Consider the following 19901-nt stretch of genomic DNA (forward strand, 5'->3'; position numbering starts at 1 on the left):
GCTGGGTTTGTGTATTTGCTAACAGCCCTGCTGTAAAAGAACTGAGGCTGTTAAGCTCGGTTTTTAGGTATATCGATAGGCACGATAGGCAACCAAATAATTATTTTAAAATGAGCCCCCGCTGGAGTGTTCAAAATACCTGATAAATGTAAATGAATAAGGTTACTTTCAAGAAAAGGCCCACATTGAAGACAATTAAAAATATTTACACCCTTTTTTATAATTTAACAGATTTTGAGTTGGTATTGTACATTCTACAATCGTTCACTCTTCAGTGATTTCCGAAGAATTTTTAAAACTGTAAGCTGTAAACTGTAGAAACTACAATAAATTTATAAAATAGTGAATAAAAAACACTGAAATATTTGATTTCTTGCTAAGGAAGTAATGCCTGAGCTGGTTGCAGCAACATCCTTATCGATAAGGCAAAAGCACCGCCTGTCTGAACACTATACAAGTACAATCGATATTTAACAGCTGCAGCGATAGTTCCATCGCTACTTTACACCAGCTGCTCTCATCTCTATCACATTCCGCTCTCGCGGGCGAAAAAAAGTGCAGTGCAGCGAAAAGTCGGTGCTCCAGTGTCAGGGAAATAATCAAAAGTATTGCTTTTCGCTTAGCGCGCAATAAAAAATATAATCCGTGGGAACAATTACACTTCGTTTTGATTGATAAACCCGTCGTGGTTATTTGTTTGTCTGCGCGAGTTGCAAGCGAGAAGAAAGTCGAGGATAAAGCGAAACGCTGATAAGCACGAATCGTGGGAGGAAAACAAGAAAAACAGCGAATTGCATTTTGCGCTTGGTAAGTGTGTGTGTTTGTGTGTGTCTGTGTTGCCTCTTTTGATAGCTCTCCTCCATTCCCCCATCTTCACTGCTCCTTATCCCTTTTTGTTTTTGGCGTCTCAAAACAATTTGCCAATTAAAAGCTTTTGACCTCTCACTCTGGCCAATAGAACTTTGCGTCTTACACGAGCTAGCCCACTCCCTCTCGCTCTCTCCTTCTCCCCATCCCGTTCGATTTTCAATTGAAGCATGACACTAGCAAACAAGCCTGTCAAATAAACGGTTGTTTGTCCACATGTTTGTGCTTGTCCTATTCATTGCACTTTATCTTTTGACATTGCTTGGGATTCGTATATTTCGACCCAGTGCGAAGCGGATGGATGCTGCCCCTGTCTCGCTCTGCCAATGCCAGCTTTTCATTGAACTTGATACTGAACATTTTCAAGTGCTCTTTTCGTAGACTTTGCAAGGCGAGTGGTTTTCCAAGGATGCAGTCATGGTCAAGTTTCCACATTTAAAGAGGCCTTTAAGATAGGCTTTACCAAAAAAGCAAAATTGCATAGCATATTTTATATATTTAAAAACTACCATGAGTATTGAAAGTTGTATTTAAAAGAATATTTCTTAAATCAATTTTCCCTACTGCGTCTCTTAATATTCCTGTTTGATTTTGTGTTGAAAAATACCCTTTTTTGGTCCAAAACAAAACCCTACACAATCTGAAAGGATATTACCTATAGATTACAATATAAATACATATGTATGTTTTTAAAAGTCCTTTCAGAATTTTTAGTGTTTTTTTCCCATCCTTTATTTTTGACCTCTGTATTATACATTTTAACTCCAATATTAGCGCTAATACTGCCATAAAATTAATGTCTACCCTGACTGGGCATTAATTTCTGTGTTTTCACAACATTCCCTCAAATCTTTAACAAGCCACAAAGGGGAATAAAGAAGCAATGAAAAATCCCGGCCAAAAATATGGTCCAAAAGGGAGGGAAAAAGGCCTCGGAAAAGTACAAAGAAAAGTTTTCGGATTTCGTTGGTTATTTAATTCCATGTTTGCTGTTGTTGCTCCTTTGGCGCATTTGCCTTTATTGCCTTTGACAACTGAGAGGAAGATGAAAAGAAAACCCAAGGAAAGTAAGCGGAGATTGTGGAAATAAATCTAAGCAAATGGACGGAAGCTCAACAACGGAAAATGCTTAAATTGTGTTTACTGCTGACATCTTCACGCCCACCAATACGCAAACATTCCAGCACACATGCAGATGGGAAAATCTATCTGTGTGTCGCTTGGTATAGAGAGCCAAGAAGTCGAAAAGGCTTCTCCACATTATTTGGTATTCATGAATGAAATCACAGCTCCGTCCTCGCACAGGAGGAAGGGAGAAAGGATAGGCTTATATCCCTACTGCCGCGATAGATAATACTGCCAGCCTCCTCTTTCTTATGTATATCTTCTCCGCTTTTCTTTATCCCTAGCACAGTAAAGCAGGCGCCATCGCCATGACGCTTTGCATCCTCTTCCGTCTACAGTAGAAACCACGAATGATAGACAGATCTCGGAATTCAAAGAAATAATATAAATCTAGAAATTACAAGTGGATAGAAAGATTTCGGAGATTGAAAAACAAATAATATCATACTTAATTATACAACAAAATTTAAGTATAGTAAGATTTCTTTTATATTTAATAGAAACTACGAACTAGTTAGTAGAAATAAAATTAAATATTTTTAATCCTATATTTTTTTTATTTCACATTAACTTACATGTAAATATCAGTAAACATCAAAAATGATTATGTTTGCAAAAATAAAAAAAAATAAAAAATGTATTCTAGGGTACGAGAATATGTTAAGTTTTTTTTTAATCAAAGCCCAGCCCGCTTCACCCACATTAATGATGGAAAACCTAAACCTAACATAACCACTTCGTTCACAAATTTTTTTTAAAAATTAGTGAAATTTTAAAAATACATTTTCTAAGTGTTCAAATAGACTTTTAAAGTTTATTTTTGTTAGGTTAGTGGATTTTACAAAGTCAAACTAACTTAGACCGTCTATGAAATTCTCCGCTATGAACATAAAACTTATTTTTAAAAATATAAATTTCAATTCGAGAACTTTATATTGTAGTTAAAGGAGTCTCCTTTCAACGAGTGCCCACTGTAATTGCTGTCCTGCCCGACCTCCCGACATGTTGCGCATTTAAATCGCACTTGATCAGCGAAGCTAAAGCGTGTGGGTGTGCGGCGGGGTGTGCACTTTGGCACATCAACTTTTTATGGACCCGCCGAGTAGGCATTTTATTTTTACGGCTGAATTAATTTATAGATTTAACCCGGCACGGGCATAAATTGATTATGCATACACCCATGGAAAAGGGAGTCGAAGTCAGGAATGGGAGCCAAGGATCCCAAGGTGGGCTCTATAAATAGAGCGAAAGAGCAAGGGTCGCCGGCAATTAGATGAACCTCACTGCTGTACCATGAATATATGCATTTTCATTAGTGGGGGGGGGGGGGGAGTTAGTGGCAGGCTATAAACAATTTCACGGTGCATAAACAATGTGGCCGGTAGCACCTTCTACATGTGTCCCAGAGTGTCCGCGTAAACTTGATTTGGACCCCAGGTCAGCTATTGACGTCAGACTGTCCTTTCTCCCAGGTGTGCGAACGGACATTTCTAGTCATCAGAGCTTGAAGATTAAGGCTGGAAAGGTTCTTGGCAAACAGAAAGTACTATACAGCTTGTTTAGCCAAATTCCAACCCAATTTTTATGGATTTATGTTTGAGTAAGATTAATCTAGAATAACATGTGTTCCTTGAAAATATTGAAATACATACACAAAAAAAGCTTTGTAAACCTCTCAATAAAAATAGTTTAATATTGAATAATATATTCGATTTTCAAAATAGGATTAGTAATTTAGAAAAAAATATTAGGCGTCCTTTTTCTTTGGTATTGTCTGTGACATACTTGTTGAATGGTTAATAAGCTCTTGCCCAAAATTCAATAACCCAGTAGGCGGAAAGTAGAACGGGCCACAGGCGTCTCCACCCAGTATTGAGCACTTGAAGCTTATCTCGTGTGCAATAACCGCTATCCAGAGTGCTTAACTGTGACACCCGACAAAAGCCAAATTGACAGGTCGCTTCACACACGAGCTATCGACACAGTCGCAGTTGCACAGAAAACAAAATTCTCAACTAAATATATTAGGTATCGATAATTTGTTTTATTGTTCAATGTTGTCAGAGGTTCATGCAGTTTTTGTTTAATTACTTGGGGAGATAAACTTTACTGGGCTCAAAACTTAAGTTCTGGTCCAAGGTTTTATCTATCGTATTGGAATACAAATGATCATGGAACGTGACTCTTATAAAATGTTTTGAAACTTAAAGTTCAGAGTTTTGATTATGATTATATGATTAATGATTACGATATTATGATTAAATATCTGATATCTTGACAACCTTCTTTGAAGTGACGATTAGAATATTTAATCTGATCTAAATTGTTTTATGATTTTTCTTTGTGTGATATATCATATACGAGACGATCCTTCGGTCATCTTGATAATTTGTTAACGCGATGATTCTATTAATAAAGTGGATCTCCATTTTTCTTTAATTTTCCTCCGTGTAATACCATGGACATAGACCAGACCGAGCGCGCAATTCGTCCGCGAACGTCATCAAATGACGCGTATATATGAGCCACATCCCTTGCCCGATGTCCATGTCAAAGTCTACTTTTAACCCGTGAGATGTGGCCATTGTTGTGGCTTCTGCTGCTTTTGCTTTTGTTGCTCTCTTCTCGAAAGCAATTTCATAAATGGCTTCCGTTTGAATGAAACACGCGCCAGCTTTGAACGGGGCACAAATAAAAACACTGCGGAGTGGGGAAGGAAGAGCTTAGGTCCTGGCCAGGCTCTTCATCTTGTGGCTGTTGGTTGTCTAGGATCGCTCTGTTTATATCTACGTGCTATGTGTGCCGGGCGGAGTCTTAATAAATACATAACAGCATTTTCTGGGAAAGCATGGGAGTGCTTATATCCTTTCCAAGAAGGGCGATTCAACTGCAGGAAAAAGCTGTCACTTAGGTAAGGTTTTTAAAAGGAAGATGATGTTTATGATTATTTATTTTTATCTACTATTCTTGGGATAGTAGTTCTATAATAGAAATGGTATATGTAATATACAGTTTCGATAGCTTAATAAAAGATTTTGATATTTTTTTTAGTATTCTTTACTGATAAAAATGCAGCATCTTAAGTTTGGCAAACCTACAAATATTTTTATTTCTGTTACCAAGTCATTATATTTGATGTATAGGATTTTTTAAGATCATAAAGTGTATTTCTTTCTCCGGTGAGCTCCACAATTTCATAGCTTCTTGCTGCTTTATTTACTTGCTGAGTGTGCCATGTGTTATGGCGCCACATCAAAATGATAAACAGACTAACAGAGACATTTCCAAGGTCAGGAGAGGAAGAGGCGCCAAACCCCCGCCTCGGTGGATATCTTTTTGCGAGACCTTAACGGGGTCAAACCATCGGCATCAGTCACTGTCCGCTGGTCAGTTAACGGGAATTATTGGGCCCGGCACGAGTCAACGAACCTCATCGGGTGACAAAGCCTTTCGATTTGGTTTGCAGCGGCAACCAGGAAGTAAAGGAGACCGCTGCTGATGCTGCTGGCCTTGATTAATGCTGAATGCACATTTAAAAGCTTCCTATGCCGGGCGAAAAAAGAAACGAAAGGCGAAAAGCAATCCGTGCTTAATTCAATTTGCATGTGCCCGAGAGTCCGACCGAGGAATTGTTTATAAATAAATTAACAAAGCCGTAACAAGCGGTGACCCTCGGACTTCCATCTAGAACAATGCCATCGCCGGCAGAGCGTCTGTGAAAGAGTATAGGAGGGGCGAAAGTGGGTGGCAGGAGGATGCATGACTCTCGGTGCTGGCAACTCAGCTATATATGTTTTCAGAGAAAAGGGAATTTAATTTACTTAAATTAACCAACTCAAAAAAAAAAATTCTCAAACTTATTAATCCTAAAACCTAACAAATAAATATTTGTTTTCATTTTCCAGTTACTCGATGATTCTTAAAACCCTATGTAAAGATTTTTGTAAAATTCTGAAAACCTCGAAAAAGTACCTTGTTCAACACTGTTCTTAGATGATAGAACAGTGTTCAACACTGTTTATGGATAGATAGAACAGTGTTCAACACTTTTTATAGATAGGTAGAACAGAATGCTTTACTATACCTATACCTTTATTTGCATTATTTTATTTTCACTTGATAATTTCTCTGCTTTTTATAGGATAGGTGCAAGTGCACTAGCTGAAAGAGAGGAGGAGAGTCTGGGTGCCATGGCAACCACACCCGATGGTCAAGAAACGGGGGGATCAATTCTCTGTGGGCGTGTGCCGTGGTAGGTGTTCGCTAATGGCTGAGAACAAAGAACTGTTGCAGGGGCCATTAGTCAGCATCTCTCTCGCCGTCCTTCCCGACCCCGCACATTTCCCCTGTGCAAATATTTCCGCATTGTTCGGCGGCTGCACCAAACAGTTGATTAACGACCCCACTCTCCCAGAAGCTTTTAGCACTTAAAGAAATCACAGGGCTCAAAAGTTTTTAGATTTAAGATATAAAATGAACCTCCCTTATTGGACCATGTTATATAGTCATATTCATAAAACAAAATCTAAATTGTGATTTTGTAAAGTATTAGTATTGGTAAAAAGTATTAGTAATGGTAAGAAAATTGTATTTAACAAATATCATAATTTTTAAAAAATCATATTTGAACACATATTTTATATTATTTTAATGTATTAAAAACATGAAAAAGTGTTGCTATTACTAGTTATTTCACAATACAGCAATTTAACATTTTTTTAATCAAACTATTTTTATTTGGTTTGTATAAAACCAAATTTTGAAAGTGTATATAAATGTTACCCAGCATTATTTTATGCTTTTCAATAGGACCTGCTCAGAAAAAAAGAAGTAAAATCAATGAAAAAGCTCGAAAGGAGGGAGTTTTACTCATAAGAATCCCCTGAATGTTTCGAGAACTGACACAGTTTTCATACCTCCTCTTGATTTAAGCATTTTTGCATTTTCCCAGTCGAGTTATAGTTTTTCCTTTTACTTTCGTGTTTGCATACAGAAATTTTGCATGCGACAGGCCGGAAAATTTGCATGCAGAAATCAAAACAACAATAAACATGAGCCGAGTTGTTTTTGGAACACGAAGCATATATAGAAGCACTATATGCATGTCATTTTTAATACCTATATATATGAAGCTGAAATATTAGTTTTTTTTGGTTAACCCTTTTGCTTCTGTTAATTTTCCTACGCATTTAAAATTTGGAAATCTTCATAAAATAATAAATCAAAACTATTCTGATGTCTTTGTGTGCTATAAGCTCAAACGGCAAGAAACTCGGAAACATTTCCATCAAATTGGAGGTAAGGAAAAGCTTTTCACTTAAATTGAAAGACTTTGCCAAACAAGTCTCTTCCGCTGGGAAACTCAATTAAAAAACCATTTATCGCAGGGCCCAAAGGAAACTTTAAAGAGTGTTTGCCACTTGATTTAACGACATTTTGCTGCAATCTATATTTGGATTGGCAAATAGCATGGAGTGAGATTGCCAGCCAGTCCGGAGGCTATTATTAAATATCTGCGCGGGCTAGGTCAGTTATAGGGTGGGAAAAATGAAGAAAAGGGGAAGTGAGTTCCATGGGGGAGGGTCATTCGTTGGGGGTGTTGCCTGGGCTGTGTCCATATCGGTTTTCGTGGCGCCAGATAAGATATATTTTTGGTGACTACTGTAATTTCAACCGGCGCAGTCCATTTGTCGCCCAATCTGTAGATGCATTGGGGTAGATCGTTTTTATAAATTTTAAATAGTTAAAAAAATAAACAGAGGTCAATTTTGATTTTAAGGGGTTTATTAGGGCAATTCAATTCGTATAAATTTAAAATACTTATGATTATGTTAAGTAAGTCTTAAGTAAGTCTTTTCTAAGGACTAGCATTAAATAAAAACCATATTCATGATGCATTCATGATGCATTTCCAACCATTATCCCGAACTTTTGTTTAGAAACAAATCAATTCACCCTAGTTTTTGTAGAGCCTATCTGCGCTTAAATATGAAAAATATGTCAAACATTGTTGACATTTATTTGGTTAAATAAATGGCGAAAGGACTGCACAAAAAATGTGTGTCGGGAGCCAGATAACATTTCATAGTGCCATCTACGTGACTTCACCGCGCTTTTTCTCTTCTCAATTTCTCACAAGATTCCTGTGGCGCCTTTGTTTTGGCCTTGGTCAGTTCTTTATTGTGGCTTTTAGTGCCCCTGGCTGAAAGCAAAAGTGCAAACATTTTCGTCTAAAAATACTTTTAGTTGGGGATACAAGAGCTGCAGGAAGGAAATGCCCCTGACTGGGCGGAAAATATGGGGAACGTCTGGAATAGTTCGTACCTTGATTAGCTCCTAATGAGTCTTACTTTAGTCAGGTTTATTAATCAATCAATTATTCACAAGTTAATTATCTATTTTATGTATTCGGATTGGGAAAATCTATTGTGATTTTTACCCTTAAAGAGAGAGAATTCTCAACTGTTCAATTTGCCCTACAAATATGTCTTCATTTAAATCCATAAACATTTTTTCAAATCTAAAGTTTTAGCACGAAAGATGTAACCCAAAGTGGTAATAAGTTCAACCTCAATTCATTCTTGGCAAACGCATGCTCCCTAGAATCAGTTTTATCTGATCTCCTGGCTCAGCCTAGTCCAAGCTTAAATGTGCTATGTCCTATAACAATAATGGTCCCTTAGCCCCAGCCACGTCGATAAAAACACAACACCCACATCTGTTGTCCTTGGTAACCGAGTTCGGGTCTTTTGGCTCCAGTCCAGAAGGGCGGGAGTGACCCCAGAAATCCCCTTTGAGGACTCCTGCACTGGGGTCAAAGCTAATTATGCGAGAGGCAGGCAATTTGGCGAGACCATGGTCAACACCTCGGACACCTCGATGGTGTGATATAATTCCTAAAAGAGGGTGTTTCCTTGGCATCCACAGCTTAGGGGAAAATAAAATGAGTCGAGGAGGCACCTCTCGAGATGCTTAGTAAACTTTTAATATAAAACTTGGGCGCCTCGAGTGTCTCGACTGGCTCCCGTACAAAAAGTGTACCCATATCTGGTTTCCTTCGTATTTAAATGCAAATTTTATGAACGATAAAAACTTTTATACAATAGAAAACAAACAAGAAAGTGCTCAACTTGCTGGAAAAATGATATTATTAATTTAAATATTTGACGCTGCTGGTACCGGAATATAGGATTTAATAATAAATAATCCAGGAGTGAAGTTCTTCTAATATGAAGTCACAAATTAAATTTTTATACTATATTGTAATCAAAGTTTTCCGAAGTCTACATATATAAATTTGACCTCCCTGAAGCCGCTTCTTCACCCTCTAAAAACAATCTTGCTGCGACAAAATAGGAAGGTTTTTATGTTGTTTCCTTTTTCCAGAAAACGCCGCCGTTACGGGTCGTTTTGTTTTCGTTGAGGCGGCAAGTATTTAACATATTTGGTCGGTGGTCTTGTTAGTCACTTGAAAAGTTCGCCAAGGATGTGTGTTTGTGCTTACGACTGCTAGACATGGTGAAGTATCTCCAGTCATTGTTGTGCTGTGGCTCACAAATGCGGGCGCGCTAGTTCAAGGTCGCATAATTGTGCTGGGAAGGGTCTGCTAAAATATGAAAATTGTTTGGAGGGAATCAAATTCCAAGTAATGGCATCCTTAGCATGCACAAGTATGTTAATTTTACAAGCTCGACCCGAGTTAATGCAGGCATTTTTTCTTATAATACACATGCCATCAGCTGGAGGGACTCAAAAAATGAAATGTTTAATATTAAGTCTGGGTTTTGGTTTGGCTGAAATTTGCTGTCAGATCAGAATGGACATCCTGTTTAGAGGAAATAAGTAGTAATTCCACCCAACCTCTGCCGGCTCACTTACGCACATATTGATAACAACCTAGAATAAAACTTGCAGATAAATTTCCTTGATATACTTATTCATATTTTAAAACATAAAATACTCTTTTTATCTATATTCAGCACCAATCTCGCACACCATTTCACATTGCACCAGGAACACTTTAAAGCAGAAGACTGAACCACCACGCCCACACACAATACTTGTAAACTAGTGAATCAAAAGCAACCGCTCAACTTACTCAGAATACGAAATCAAAAACCAAGAAACGGCCACTTGTCAGAGACCGAGAGACCAAGCCAATCCCAGCCAGGAAGATGTCGTCGCGTTCCAAGGAGAGAGTTGTCACTGCATTCCGCAAAATCTTCCACAAGTCTAGCAATAACAATAATAATAATAACAACAACAACCATAATAACAACATTAATAACAACAACAATGACAAGGTCGATGGCGCCACTGGCAGCAGTCCTAACATAAACAACAACAACAATCACGAGGGGGCAGCACCCTCTGCAGCGGGATGCGGCGGTGCCATGGGCGGTGGAGCCGTGGGCGGCGGATCATCGGGCTCATCTGGTGCCTCCAAAAATGCCGTAGTTCGAATGGCAGCCGAGCAGGCTGTTTGGGACTCCCCAGGCAAGCGGCGACGACAAGATCACAAGTGAGTGCCAAAAAAAAGTCAACATAAAATTGTGTTCCGAATTTTTCGTAAAATAAGTTGCGTTAAAATCTGTATGTGGGGAACTAACCCCGTAACTTGAAATCCAACTTTCAGGGTGGCGCCGACGACGGGACGCCAACTGGTGGCGGCGCCGGATCAGACCATTCGATCCCGCCGCCTCATGAAGGAGTACCGCGAAATGGAGCGACTGCAGTGCAAGAACGATGCTGTCTTCACGGTGAGTCCTGAGTTCGATGTGCAGCCTTGGGCAAGGGGGTATCAAAGATCAAACAGGATTTGAATCCTTTAATAAGATTCTAGTCACCGATGCCAAATATCAAAACTATACTGGCATATTGTAATCGAATGCATTGGCATCGTCTTAATTATTTTTATTTTCTAAAAACGAACACAATACCATATTCACAATACGAACAATGGGAGCGCGAATTCTTTAGAGCAAGCAATTTGGGTCATTCTAACATATTTGTTTGTGTTTCTTATCTTTTAACCATACATGAATACAAAAAATGCTAACAGAACAAGAGAAACTAATATTGAGCGCTATAACATGTTCGTTTGTATTAACTATGGTTTATCTATATGTGATTATACAAAAAATGTAACCGCAAATTCTTCAGAAAAAGATGAACGAATATAATTTTTTATAGCCTCAAGTATATATTTACGTGGGAAAACATCAAAGGAAATACTTAAAACAATTTAATGAAATAATGTAAATATATTTATTGTATTAGTGTTTACTTTTATAACGATTATTTAATGCCGAGTAACCGTATTCGAAAGAAAATTGTGATATCAACATAAATTCTTTTACTCGTGGCATCAGCAGCAGCATCGCATAGCTCAGGTAGTGAAAAAAATATTAACTGTCTGGACCTCTTTGCTCTCTTAGGGATACCAAAATAGTTTATTTCTCATAGTTGATTCCTGCTTTTTCTGTAAATACACCTGGTATGCAGCATATACAAGTAAATGTATTTAAAACTCAAAACAATTATTTGCAGGTGGAACTCGTCAACGACAGCCTGTTCGAATGGCACGTACGCCTGCACGTGATTGATCCCGACTCGCCTCTGGCCAAAGACATGGTCGAGATGGGTGTGCCGGCCATCCTGTTGCACCTGAGTTTCCCCGACAACTTCCCCTTCGCCCCGCCGTTCATGCGCGTGGTGGAGCCGCGCATCGAGAAGGGTTACGTGATGGAGGGCGGCGCCATCTGCATGGAACTCCTAACGCCCCGCGGATGGGCCAGCGCCTACACGGTGGAGGCGGTCATCATGCAGTTCGCAGCCAGCGTGGTCAAGGGTCAGGGCAGGATCACGCGCAAACCAAAGAGTACAAAGGAGTTCACTCGGTAAGGGAGTGTGTTTTTTGTTCAAATAAATATGTATTCAACCTTTAAAATCTTCTACAGCCGCCAGGCCGAGGAGTCGTTCCGTTCGCTGGTGAAGACGCACGAGAAGTACGGATGGGTGACGCCCGCCCTGTCCGACGGTTAAGTGCCGATTCCGGGCCACAAGGAAACCCAGCTCGGATGTTCTGCGTTTGCCAACCACCAAAACAACCAATGCAATTTAATATTCAGCCACCCAGCAAAGAACTTGCTCATAGTAATCCATCAAGCCATCATCTATCCATCTCTCTTCTCTCGGTGCGTTTCATCTACTTAGCCAAGTAACGAACGATTTCAATTGCAAACCATCCAAAACGCAACAGGAGAAACTCTTGGAAACAAAAAGAATACACAAAGAACGAGGGAAATGCGCGCATCAAGCAACAAATTAGCTTAAATTGTAACTCTAGCTCGTAGTCGTCAGTAAAACGGAAATTTCGTCGAATACAAAATGGATAATTAAGTATTATTAGTTGAACAGGAAGGAAAAACCAAGAACGATGAACAGCCACTTTCCAAAACATTTTCGGTCGCCTAGCGTTTATTATTAAGTTACGAACGGCTTACAGAATCAATTAGTCTGATATCTTGGTTCGTCTGTGTTATTATAATTTTGTGATTTTTGTTAAAATGTTAAACAAACCATGAAGAAACCAAATTACAACATCAGATTGTAAACATGAGTGTGTTCCTCATAATTCGCTCTTTTTCTTTAAGTTAAGCATATTGAATAAATACAACATGTGTCCATTATTGCATTTTTAATGGGCCTCCTGTGAATGGCAATTTTCAGTTCCTTAAAATCCATTTTCTTGATAGCTCATCAAATAAATTGTTTTAATGGCTCAACTATATTAAAGAGCTCTCGAAATATAGTTCATATCCGGGGGGAAACATTTTAAAGTGTTTTAATTGTTTGTTTTTTATCGCACTCTTGGGCATTTGCTGATAAAAAGCGGCATTTGGGAGGTTTGCTTAATATGAAAGGGAAAACACATAAATGTGTAAAAGTACGAGTAAAACCTATTTAAAAAAATTGTACAACAAAAAAGGAAGCAATTTATATTATTGTTTTCATGTCCTTTAAATAGACCATTTTTTTCACATCATATTTTAGCACATTTTAATTTTGTAAAAAAAATACACTTAGCAGCGAGTAAATTTGAATTGCGCGCGCACAGTGTTGGACAGCGGTGGCGGACAGAGCTGTATGACGTGCGCCGTATGAGGTAAAAAGTGCCGCCGCCTAATATCAGCTGATTACAGAAAAATAAAGTAAAATAAATATAGGAAATTGAAAAAATAAATTTTCATTTTAAAATACTTTATGTATCATTACGTAATTTGTCACTGGGCTAGAGGAAATTAAATTATTTTGAATTTTTTAGGCTATGCCTGGCATGTCATGCCGATTGCTCGTGTATGCGGTCACTCAGGTTCAGTCGCTTGCCAACACTATAAAAAAACTAAACGGGTATAGCTGAAAATTACAATCGCAGGACACAATTTTGTAAGTATTTTAAGGCAATTGCACGTGTTTTGGGCCAACTTAAGGTAGTGCCAAGTGTTCTTTACGATTTGGCCAATCTAATTCGGCAGTTATTTCAAAAGGCTAATGGCATTTAGGGCGTGAAAAGTGGCTGCCAAAAGTTGCCTCAATGGGCACGCAGTTTGTGGGTGAAAAAAAATAGACAGTCGCTCTGCCCGCGGTGGCTGCGACGCCGACAGCGCAGCCGCTGCGCCCCGAAGTCCTGCGGAAAATCGGGAAACTATCTGCCACCTTGGAGAGTCGGAAAATGGTGTGGAAAACAAAAACGAGCACTTACAATGGCACGCCGGAGCCTAAAATGGTCTTGTAGACCGATCGATCCTATGGGAGCCAAAGGATATAGAGTTGCGATTTAGAATTTTATCTTTGAAATGGATTCGGAACCCTTCCTTAAAGTAACTCCAGGGGTTTGATCTTAATATCTTTAGAGTCAACCGAGTTAGGGCCTTTTGCTTTAGTCACAAGTCATCGTGGAGGTAGAACTTTAATCATACCGGGCAGATCTAATAATAATAGTAACTGCTTATGACAAATGTAGAATATAATAGTTCGATTTGTACCAAACCAAAGCGATTGCAATTCTAAACATTTAGGTTAACCTGTAATAGATATACCTATCACGTCATCATATGGCTACCATTAAGTAGAGATTATAAAGCGTTCTTGAGGTTAATAAACTGTCCACTTGCCTAGTTAAGATTAACACTAATGAAAGGTTTAGTTACCTTAAAGAGTTCACAATGTGTTCACTGAAAATGATCAGACCCAAGAACTTAATGCATTTCAGCTGCTATCTAAAACAGTCATACCTTCCGCCAAATCATACGAATACCTCTGAATGCATAGTTTCGAAAGCAATAGACTAGAAAATATGCCTGACCACCGATGCACCAAGTAAACACTTGACAGCTGCCACCTAATATAGCCCTACCCTCTGCAAGGGTGTAAAAATAACCCTAGGAACCAAGAAGTAAACATCTTTTATTTTTAGATAGACGGCAATGGAATCGGAGACGAAAGCCAGCGGCGAGGAGAAGCAGCAGAAAGACCCCTCAGCAGTGCCCATGGACACTCTGGACCCACCGCCACCGAGTGCCAGCTCCAAAACCCTCAAACGCTGCCTCAGTGTGCCGATAATCCGGACACCGCCTACGGGGAAGTCGGGCAAGACCCCGATGACAACACGCGCAGCCGCAGCGGCTGCTCTGGCGGCCAAGGAGCACGAGCAGACGCCCAAGAAGAGTCAACCGGTGCTGGATATCCAGATGCCGAATGTGACATCCATCGATTGCTTCGGCAAGAACATACACATACGCTCCCAGCCAAATTCCAGGGAGGTGTCCCCGGCTCCCGTCTTCAATATATTCACTCCTCGAGCCAGGAGGTATTCGGCTAGCTACAGTCCGTTGACCACCGCCGCCAATGGAGCCACTCTTTGCCTAACGCCCCGGGTTTCCCAGCTGAGGCAAGAGGAATGCGCAGACCTGAACAGCCGGGAGGTGAATCATGAGCGCGAGGTTCACCGGGAAATACAGATCTCCCAGAGCTGGGAGGACCTGACCCTGGTGGCCGAGAACTGGTCCTGCAAATCGGACGATCTCTCGAACCCCCTGCAGGTCAGCCTGCCACCCACGGGCACCACCAGTTGCTCCAGTCCCAGTCCCACGAACAATCGTGCGGGCATGAGACTTCCATACTCCCCTTCGCCCACGAGGCGTACCTTTGCCACCAGGCGATCAATGTCTCCCATTGCCATGCGACCATCCCAGCTGGGGCCCGTGAAGCGGAAGTTCGAGCTGGACGATAATCCCATGCAGGGCAGCAACTGGAGCGTATACTCTCCTCCGCCACTGAAAAAGATCTTTACGGAAAGGTGAGATATGGGACCTGGGAAATTTTCGGACCTTAACTTAGAACAATTTCAATGGGTATTAGTCTAACCAAGAATATTTCACAGTCAGTACTAAAATTCGTTTGCATTTATTGTTTTACCAAGTATCGAAAGACCCATTTACCTGAAATGTTTAACATATAAAACATGTAGCCTATTTGAATTAAAATATTTTTAGCTGCTGGGGTAATTAAACTCACGGCACGTTTTATGCAAGTTTAGTTCAGCTTAAAAAAAATAAGATAAACATTATTTTCGTGGCAAGCTTTCAGGGGGTTGAAGCTTTAGTACTCGCTACCATTTATTTTTGAGGAACCACAGTACTCTTCTCAAAAATAAGTTGGTCAGTTAAGCAACATTTTTGCAAGTATAAGCGAATTTTTGAAATATTTGATATATTTAATTTTGATTAATGTATGCCCAAAAGTGGAAGGCTTGTGAAGCTTCGTCCTATGATTTATATATATTATATTTATTTAATTTAAATTCTTGCAGAAACTGACACAAGTTTTTTCTTAATGGCTTGTATTTTTCCTAAAAGCTAAAAATATATTGCAGCGGGCCTTTTGCAAAAATAAATTTCGATTTTCTTTCGGCTTAGTTACATTGTTGTCTAATTGATAGACGCCTAAACATTTTTCATTAGGCTAAAAATAAGTGCTATAAAGTTTGTACGAGAACCATTGATTGAATTATATTAGACATTCAATAGTGCATACATATACAAGCAACTTTGCAACTTGTTGAATGTTATTTATAATAACTGAAACATTTTTTGTGTAGTGTAGTTACACCTAGGAGCTCATATACATTTTCTACTATATTTTTATTTGAAAATATGTTTTTTTTAATATATGTCCCATTGACTTATATACTAAGACTTATTTTTGGCTTTTCATTTCAGTCGCGGCTCCTCACCGGTGTGCCAATCCCCCTCATCGGTTTGCCCTAGTCCCGATTCCGGAACCTTTGACGGCCGAATTACGCCCAAGCTGTTCATCTCCAAGCTGTGCACAAACAACACGGTGAGCGGAAGTGGACTAAATAACAATAGCAGCAGCTCGGGGTGTCCGTCACCCGTTTCCGCCTCGCCCGGAGGCGTTGGCAGTGGCCCGAATCTGGAGGCTGCCATGTGCCTGGTGTCAGGCGGAAGCCAGAGCCAAAGTATCGACGAGGGAATCTCGATACCCGAATCGGAGTCGCACTCCTCCTGCCGCAGTCGCACTTCTTCCATACTGTCCACCGCGTCATCCAGCACTCAGGTGCTGGTCAATGACTTGGTGGACGATGCCACTTTGATGGACGATGCCAAAAGCGAAACCTCCTCGATCGGTGGATGCTCCACCATTAGCATAGAGTCATCCTCCTGCGACAGTGGAGCCAAGACAGCTGCCACTTTCCTGAATCGCCTTGTGGTCGATTCAGATGGCGGTGGTTCCCCACTTGCCCAGAAGAGCTTCTACATCAACAAGCAGGGATTGTCGGGCGCCAAGAAGTTCGTCGTCAATCATGAGAGAACGGGAGCTACCAGCAAAGATGTGTCGCAAAAGCTTTAAGAAATGCGTTAAAGCATGCGCAGTTTAGCTTAGCTTAGGGGTCGATTTTAGGGATGTTTAAACAGTAGAACAATCTCAGGCGCCAAAAATTAGTCTTTGGTTCACTTTAAGTAATTTGCTTTGAATTCTTTGGGAATTGTATAAACGTTTACAAATGAAATCTATCAAATAGCCATGCCAGTTGTCTTCCAATTCAAATTATAACAAAAATAGCTAGATTTATTTAAGGTTGTAGATTGCAAACCATACTACTAGACCTTAGTTTCAAATTTTATTTAATATTGCCGAAAAGTAAACGTAAAATGTAAAATAAGAGTGTACATACATAGTACTCATTATACTTTGAGTATTTATATTCAAACAACAGATTAAATTGGAAGATTTACTGTTCCTTTTGTATTCAAAGCAAAGTTTCCTGAAAAACCAAAGATAAAACAGTGGTACTATGATTTTTGTAAAGAAAATCGACCCAACATACCCAATAACACACACGCTTTAGTTGGGGGCTTCTATAGAGCCCCTAACTTGCTAAATACTAGATAGTAGCTTTGTTGTACATAGTTAAGTTGTTTGTCTGAAGTTCTACACCATCTTGCATATCATTTATCGCAAAGCCCACTCACACTTCCCTTCACCCCTAGCAAACAATCGTTTTTAATGTGTTAGCCTAAGGTTTACTATATATAGCCAGAGTTATTTCCTCCGCCCTTTGTGTTATAATATATTCTTCATTTCCAATGTTTCGATTTAACAATATTTTTTTCTTAAGTACAAGTTATATAGCCCATATTTGTATGGTTACTTTAGTTTCGTTAGTAGTCGCCGCCTCACCCTAGACTTAGCAACCAAAACCCAATTTTGCCAAATATGTTTCCTCTATGCTTATACGTAATCCAGCATTATATTGCCTATAATGTGATCCAATTAATAGTGGATATCTGCGCGTATCCCCAGAATGAAACTGATCGATATACATATAAACGCATATATTAATAGGTTTACGATTTGATTATTATTATTATAAGCGAATTTATGTAGTTTCAGGAAGAGTTATACCTAGAAAGTCTCCAAATCAAAAAAAATGGCCTATTAAAATTTTTTTCAATAGATCAAAATTGCTTTTTTTATTTGACGGTGGAAGGGGTTAAAATTGGTCCTTCGATTTTGCATTGTGTGTATAGCTCAAATTAAGCTCTCACATGTATAGAAACCAAGGCTATTGGTATTGAAAAACACTAAGGATAAGTAGGTATCCTGAGGATTGCATGTACTCATGAGTGGTTTCAAAATTAAATTTTGGGAAAAATGCAGTATGGAAGGTGAAGAAAATGAGGACTGAAATCTCCCACCAGGATAGTCCTCTCATGGAGTATTTTTTATTGCCTGCCATCTTTGTCATACTGAATGACAATAACAGCAGAAAAGCTTAAATATAAAGCTTATGATGCACAGCATTGAGTTCTTAAACCCGCATAAAAAATTATTTTCAAATGAAAATTTACATAAAAATACTTTATATGGCCAAAAATTCTTTTCATACCTATTACACGTAAAATAAAAGGTTAAACTATTATGTCCGAAAGTAAAAAGTTGGGAGGGTAGAAGGATTTCGATCCTTTAAAGTATATTTATTCTTAATTAGGATTACTAGGTAAGCCGGTCTATCCTTTTCCGTCTGTGACCCCTCGTATGAAAGCTAAGATCTCGGATCTCATTAGGCAGCGTAAGTTTATTTCAGCAGGGTGCTTCAATCACTAGAACTCCCTCAAACGCCCACACACCCACTATAAAACCAGTTGAGCGCTCACATTTTTGAAAGTGTAAATGCAATTTTATTTTTAGTATCAATATCTTCCATGCCAAAAATGGTCGAAATCGGACGATCCATTAAAAAGATATAATTAAGTTTGAAATAAATCGACGCTAGGTGGCGCCATTGATAGTCGATGTTATCAACTATAGATTTTTTGTTTTTTTTTTTTAATAAGTTGCTATTGAAGACTCCTTCAGCTTCGAATAAATAAATATTGAACATGTCTATTTAGAAGTACAAAATTTTTAAATCAGACAACTTGGAAAAAAACTAACTGTGATTATAAATTTATTTTGAAATTGTAAGGGTACCATATGGTACAGTTGAAAATTGTGAAGGACATAATTTAACATACTTGTACATATGAAGTGAGATCGATCTTCGCAAACTCGTTAATTTGGAAAAATTAAAAAATAATATAGACTTAAATAAAAAATGGATAGGATGATTTACTACTCATTGTTTATGAGAACCCATATTGTGTAGAATAACTTAGCCGAGCACGATATCGTGCCAGTATATCCAAGTTATATAAAGCACCTGCAAGCGCGAGTAGGTGCCCATATACGAAGGCATGCACACGCACCGCAAAAGTTCGAACACCTGGGGCTCGAGATGCCGAGCATTGCTCCCCATGCGCAAACACAGTCATACTGGTTCCCCACACAGAGAGGATATAATGTACATGGTCGCGCCTCGGACACGGTTGCCAAGTCCCCAGTCGCAGAGCCAGATACCGAGACCGATAAACCGAATCCACACGGACCAAGTCGAGTGGGCGTCTGCTGTTGACTTCCAGCGACTGGACGTGTGTGTGGATCCGATATAAACGAGTTTTATAGCGCAAAGAAATAAGTAAGCGCTGCAGTCACGATCGCCAATATTCCGAGACCGAGGCACCGAACGGGAGCCTAGCCAAGCGCTCAAAGCGGATCTGGGATCTGGGGACCTGGCTCTGAGGCCTGCCAGGGGAAGAGCTCGGCTACCCACGCATGTGGCATACAAATGAGAACATATCACGCTATCCTAGCCCAGAAAAAGTGTCACTTGAGAACTATATTTCTTACTGGAAATAATATTGAGTGCTGAACTATAATATACTTTTATCCGGGTAATATTCCAGAGGAGAGAACAAAGGAAGTGGGTTCAATAAGACAGTCGA

The 19901-nt window shown here is 39.4% G+C and overlaps 2 protein-coding genes across 3 annotated transcripts; both read left to right on the forward strand.

Annotated features, from left to right (window-relative positions):
• The first annotated feature begins 520 nt into the window (after positions 1-520).
• LOC108034180 (ubiquitin-conjugating enzyme E2Q-like protein CG4502) lies at positions 521-12680 on the forward strand. Its single transcript, XM_017108997.3, has 5 exons — positions 521-807; positions 9972-10513; positions 10628-10751; positions 11542-11891; positions 11952-12680. The coding sequence occupies exons 2-5, from the start codon at positions 10167-10169 to the stop codon at positions 12034-12036; spliced, it is 906 nt and encodes a 301-aa protein (XP_016964486.1). The 5' UTR covers positions 521-807; positions 9972-10166; the 3' UTR covers positions 12037-12680.
• A 702-nt stretch (positions 12681-13382) lies between these two features.
• LOC108034209 (uncharacterized) lies at positions 13383-18041 on the forward strand. Of its 2 annotated transcripts, none has more exons than XM_017109041.2 (3): positions 13383-13440; positions 14471-15352; positions 16275-18041. In XM_017109041.2, the coding sequence occupies exons 2-3, from the start codon at positions 14481-14483 to the stop codon at positions 16924-16926; spliced, it is 1524 nt and encodes a 507-aa protein (XP_016964530.1). In that variant the 5' UTR covers positions 13383-13440; positions 14471-14480; the 3' UTR covers positions 16927-18041. The 2 variants fall into 2 exon arrangements, with proteins under 2 accessions (XP_016964530.1, XP_016964531.1); XM_017109042.3 differs by having other exon boundaries at positions 13390-13440; positions 14475-15352.
• Positions 18042-19901: the final 1860 nt, after the last annotated feature.

The sequence above is a fragment of the Drosophila biarmipes genome, chromosome 2L, assembly GCF_025231255.1.
Source record: "Drosophila biarmipes strain raj3 chromosome 2L, RU_DBia_V1.1, whole genome shotgun sequence".
Classification (NCBI taxonomy): domain Eukaryota; kingdom Metazoa; phylum Arthropoda; class Insecta; order Diptera; family Drosophilidae; genus Drosophila; species Drosophila biarmipes.

What these genes read in the sequence shown, in the direction of transcription:
- LOC108034180 (XM_017108997.3), top strand. Translation starts at nt 10,167, where the DNA reads ATGTCGTCGCGTTCCAAGGAGAGAGTTGTCACTGCATTCCGCAAAATC. An exon ending in CGGCGACGACAAGATCACAA is followed by an intron (nt 10,514 to 10,627) that starts GTGAGTGCCAAA and finishes TCCAACTTTCAG; the next exon opens with GGTGGCGCCGACGACGGGAC. An exon ending in AGTACAAAGGAGTTCACTCG is followed by an intron (nt 11,892 to 11,951) that starts GTAAGGGAGTGT and finishes AATCTTCTACAG; the next exon opens with CCGCCAGGCCGAGGAGTCGT.
- LOC108034209 (XM_017109041.2), top strand. Translation starts at nt 14,481, where the DNA reads ATGGAATCGGAGACGAAAGCCAGCGGCGAGGAGAAGCAGCAGAAAGAC. An exon ending in AAAAAGATCTTTACGGAAAG is followed by an intron (nt 15,353 to 16,274) that starts GTGAGATATGGG and finishes TTTTCATTTCAG; the next exon opens with TCGCGGCTCCTCACCGGTGT.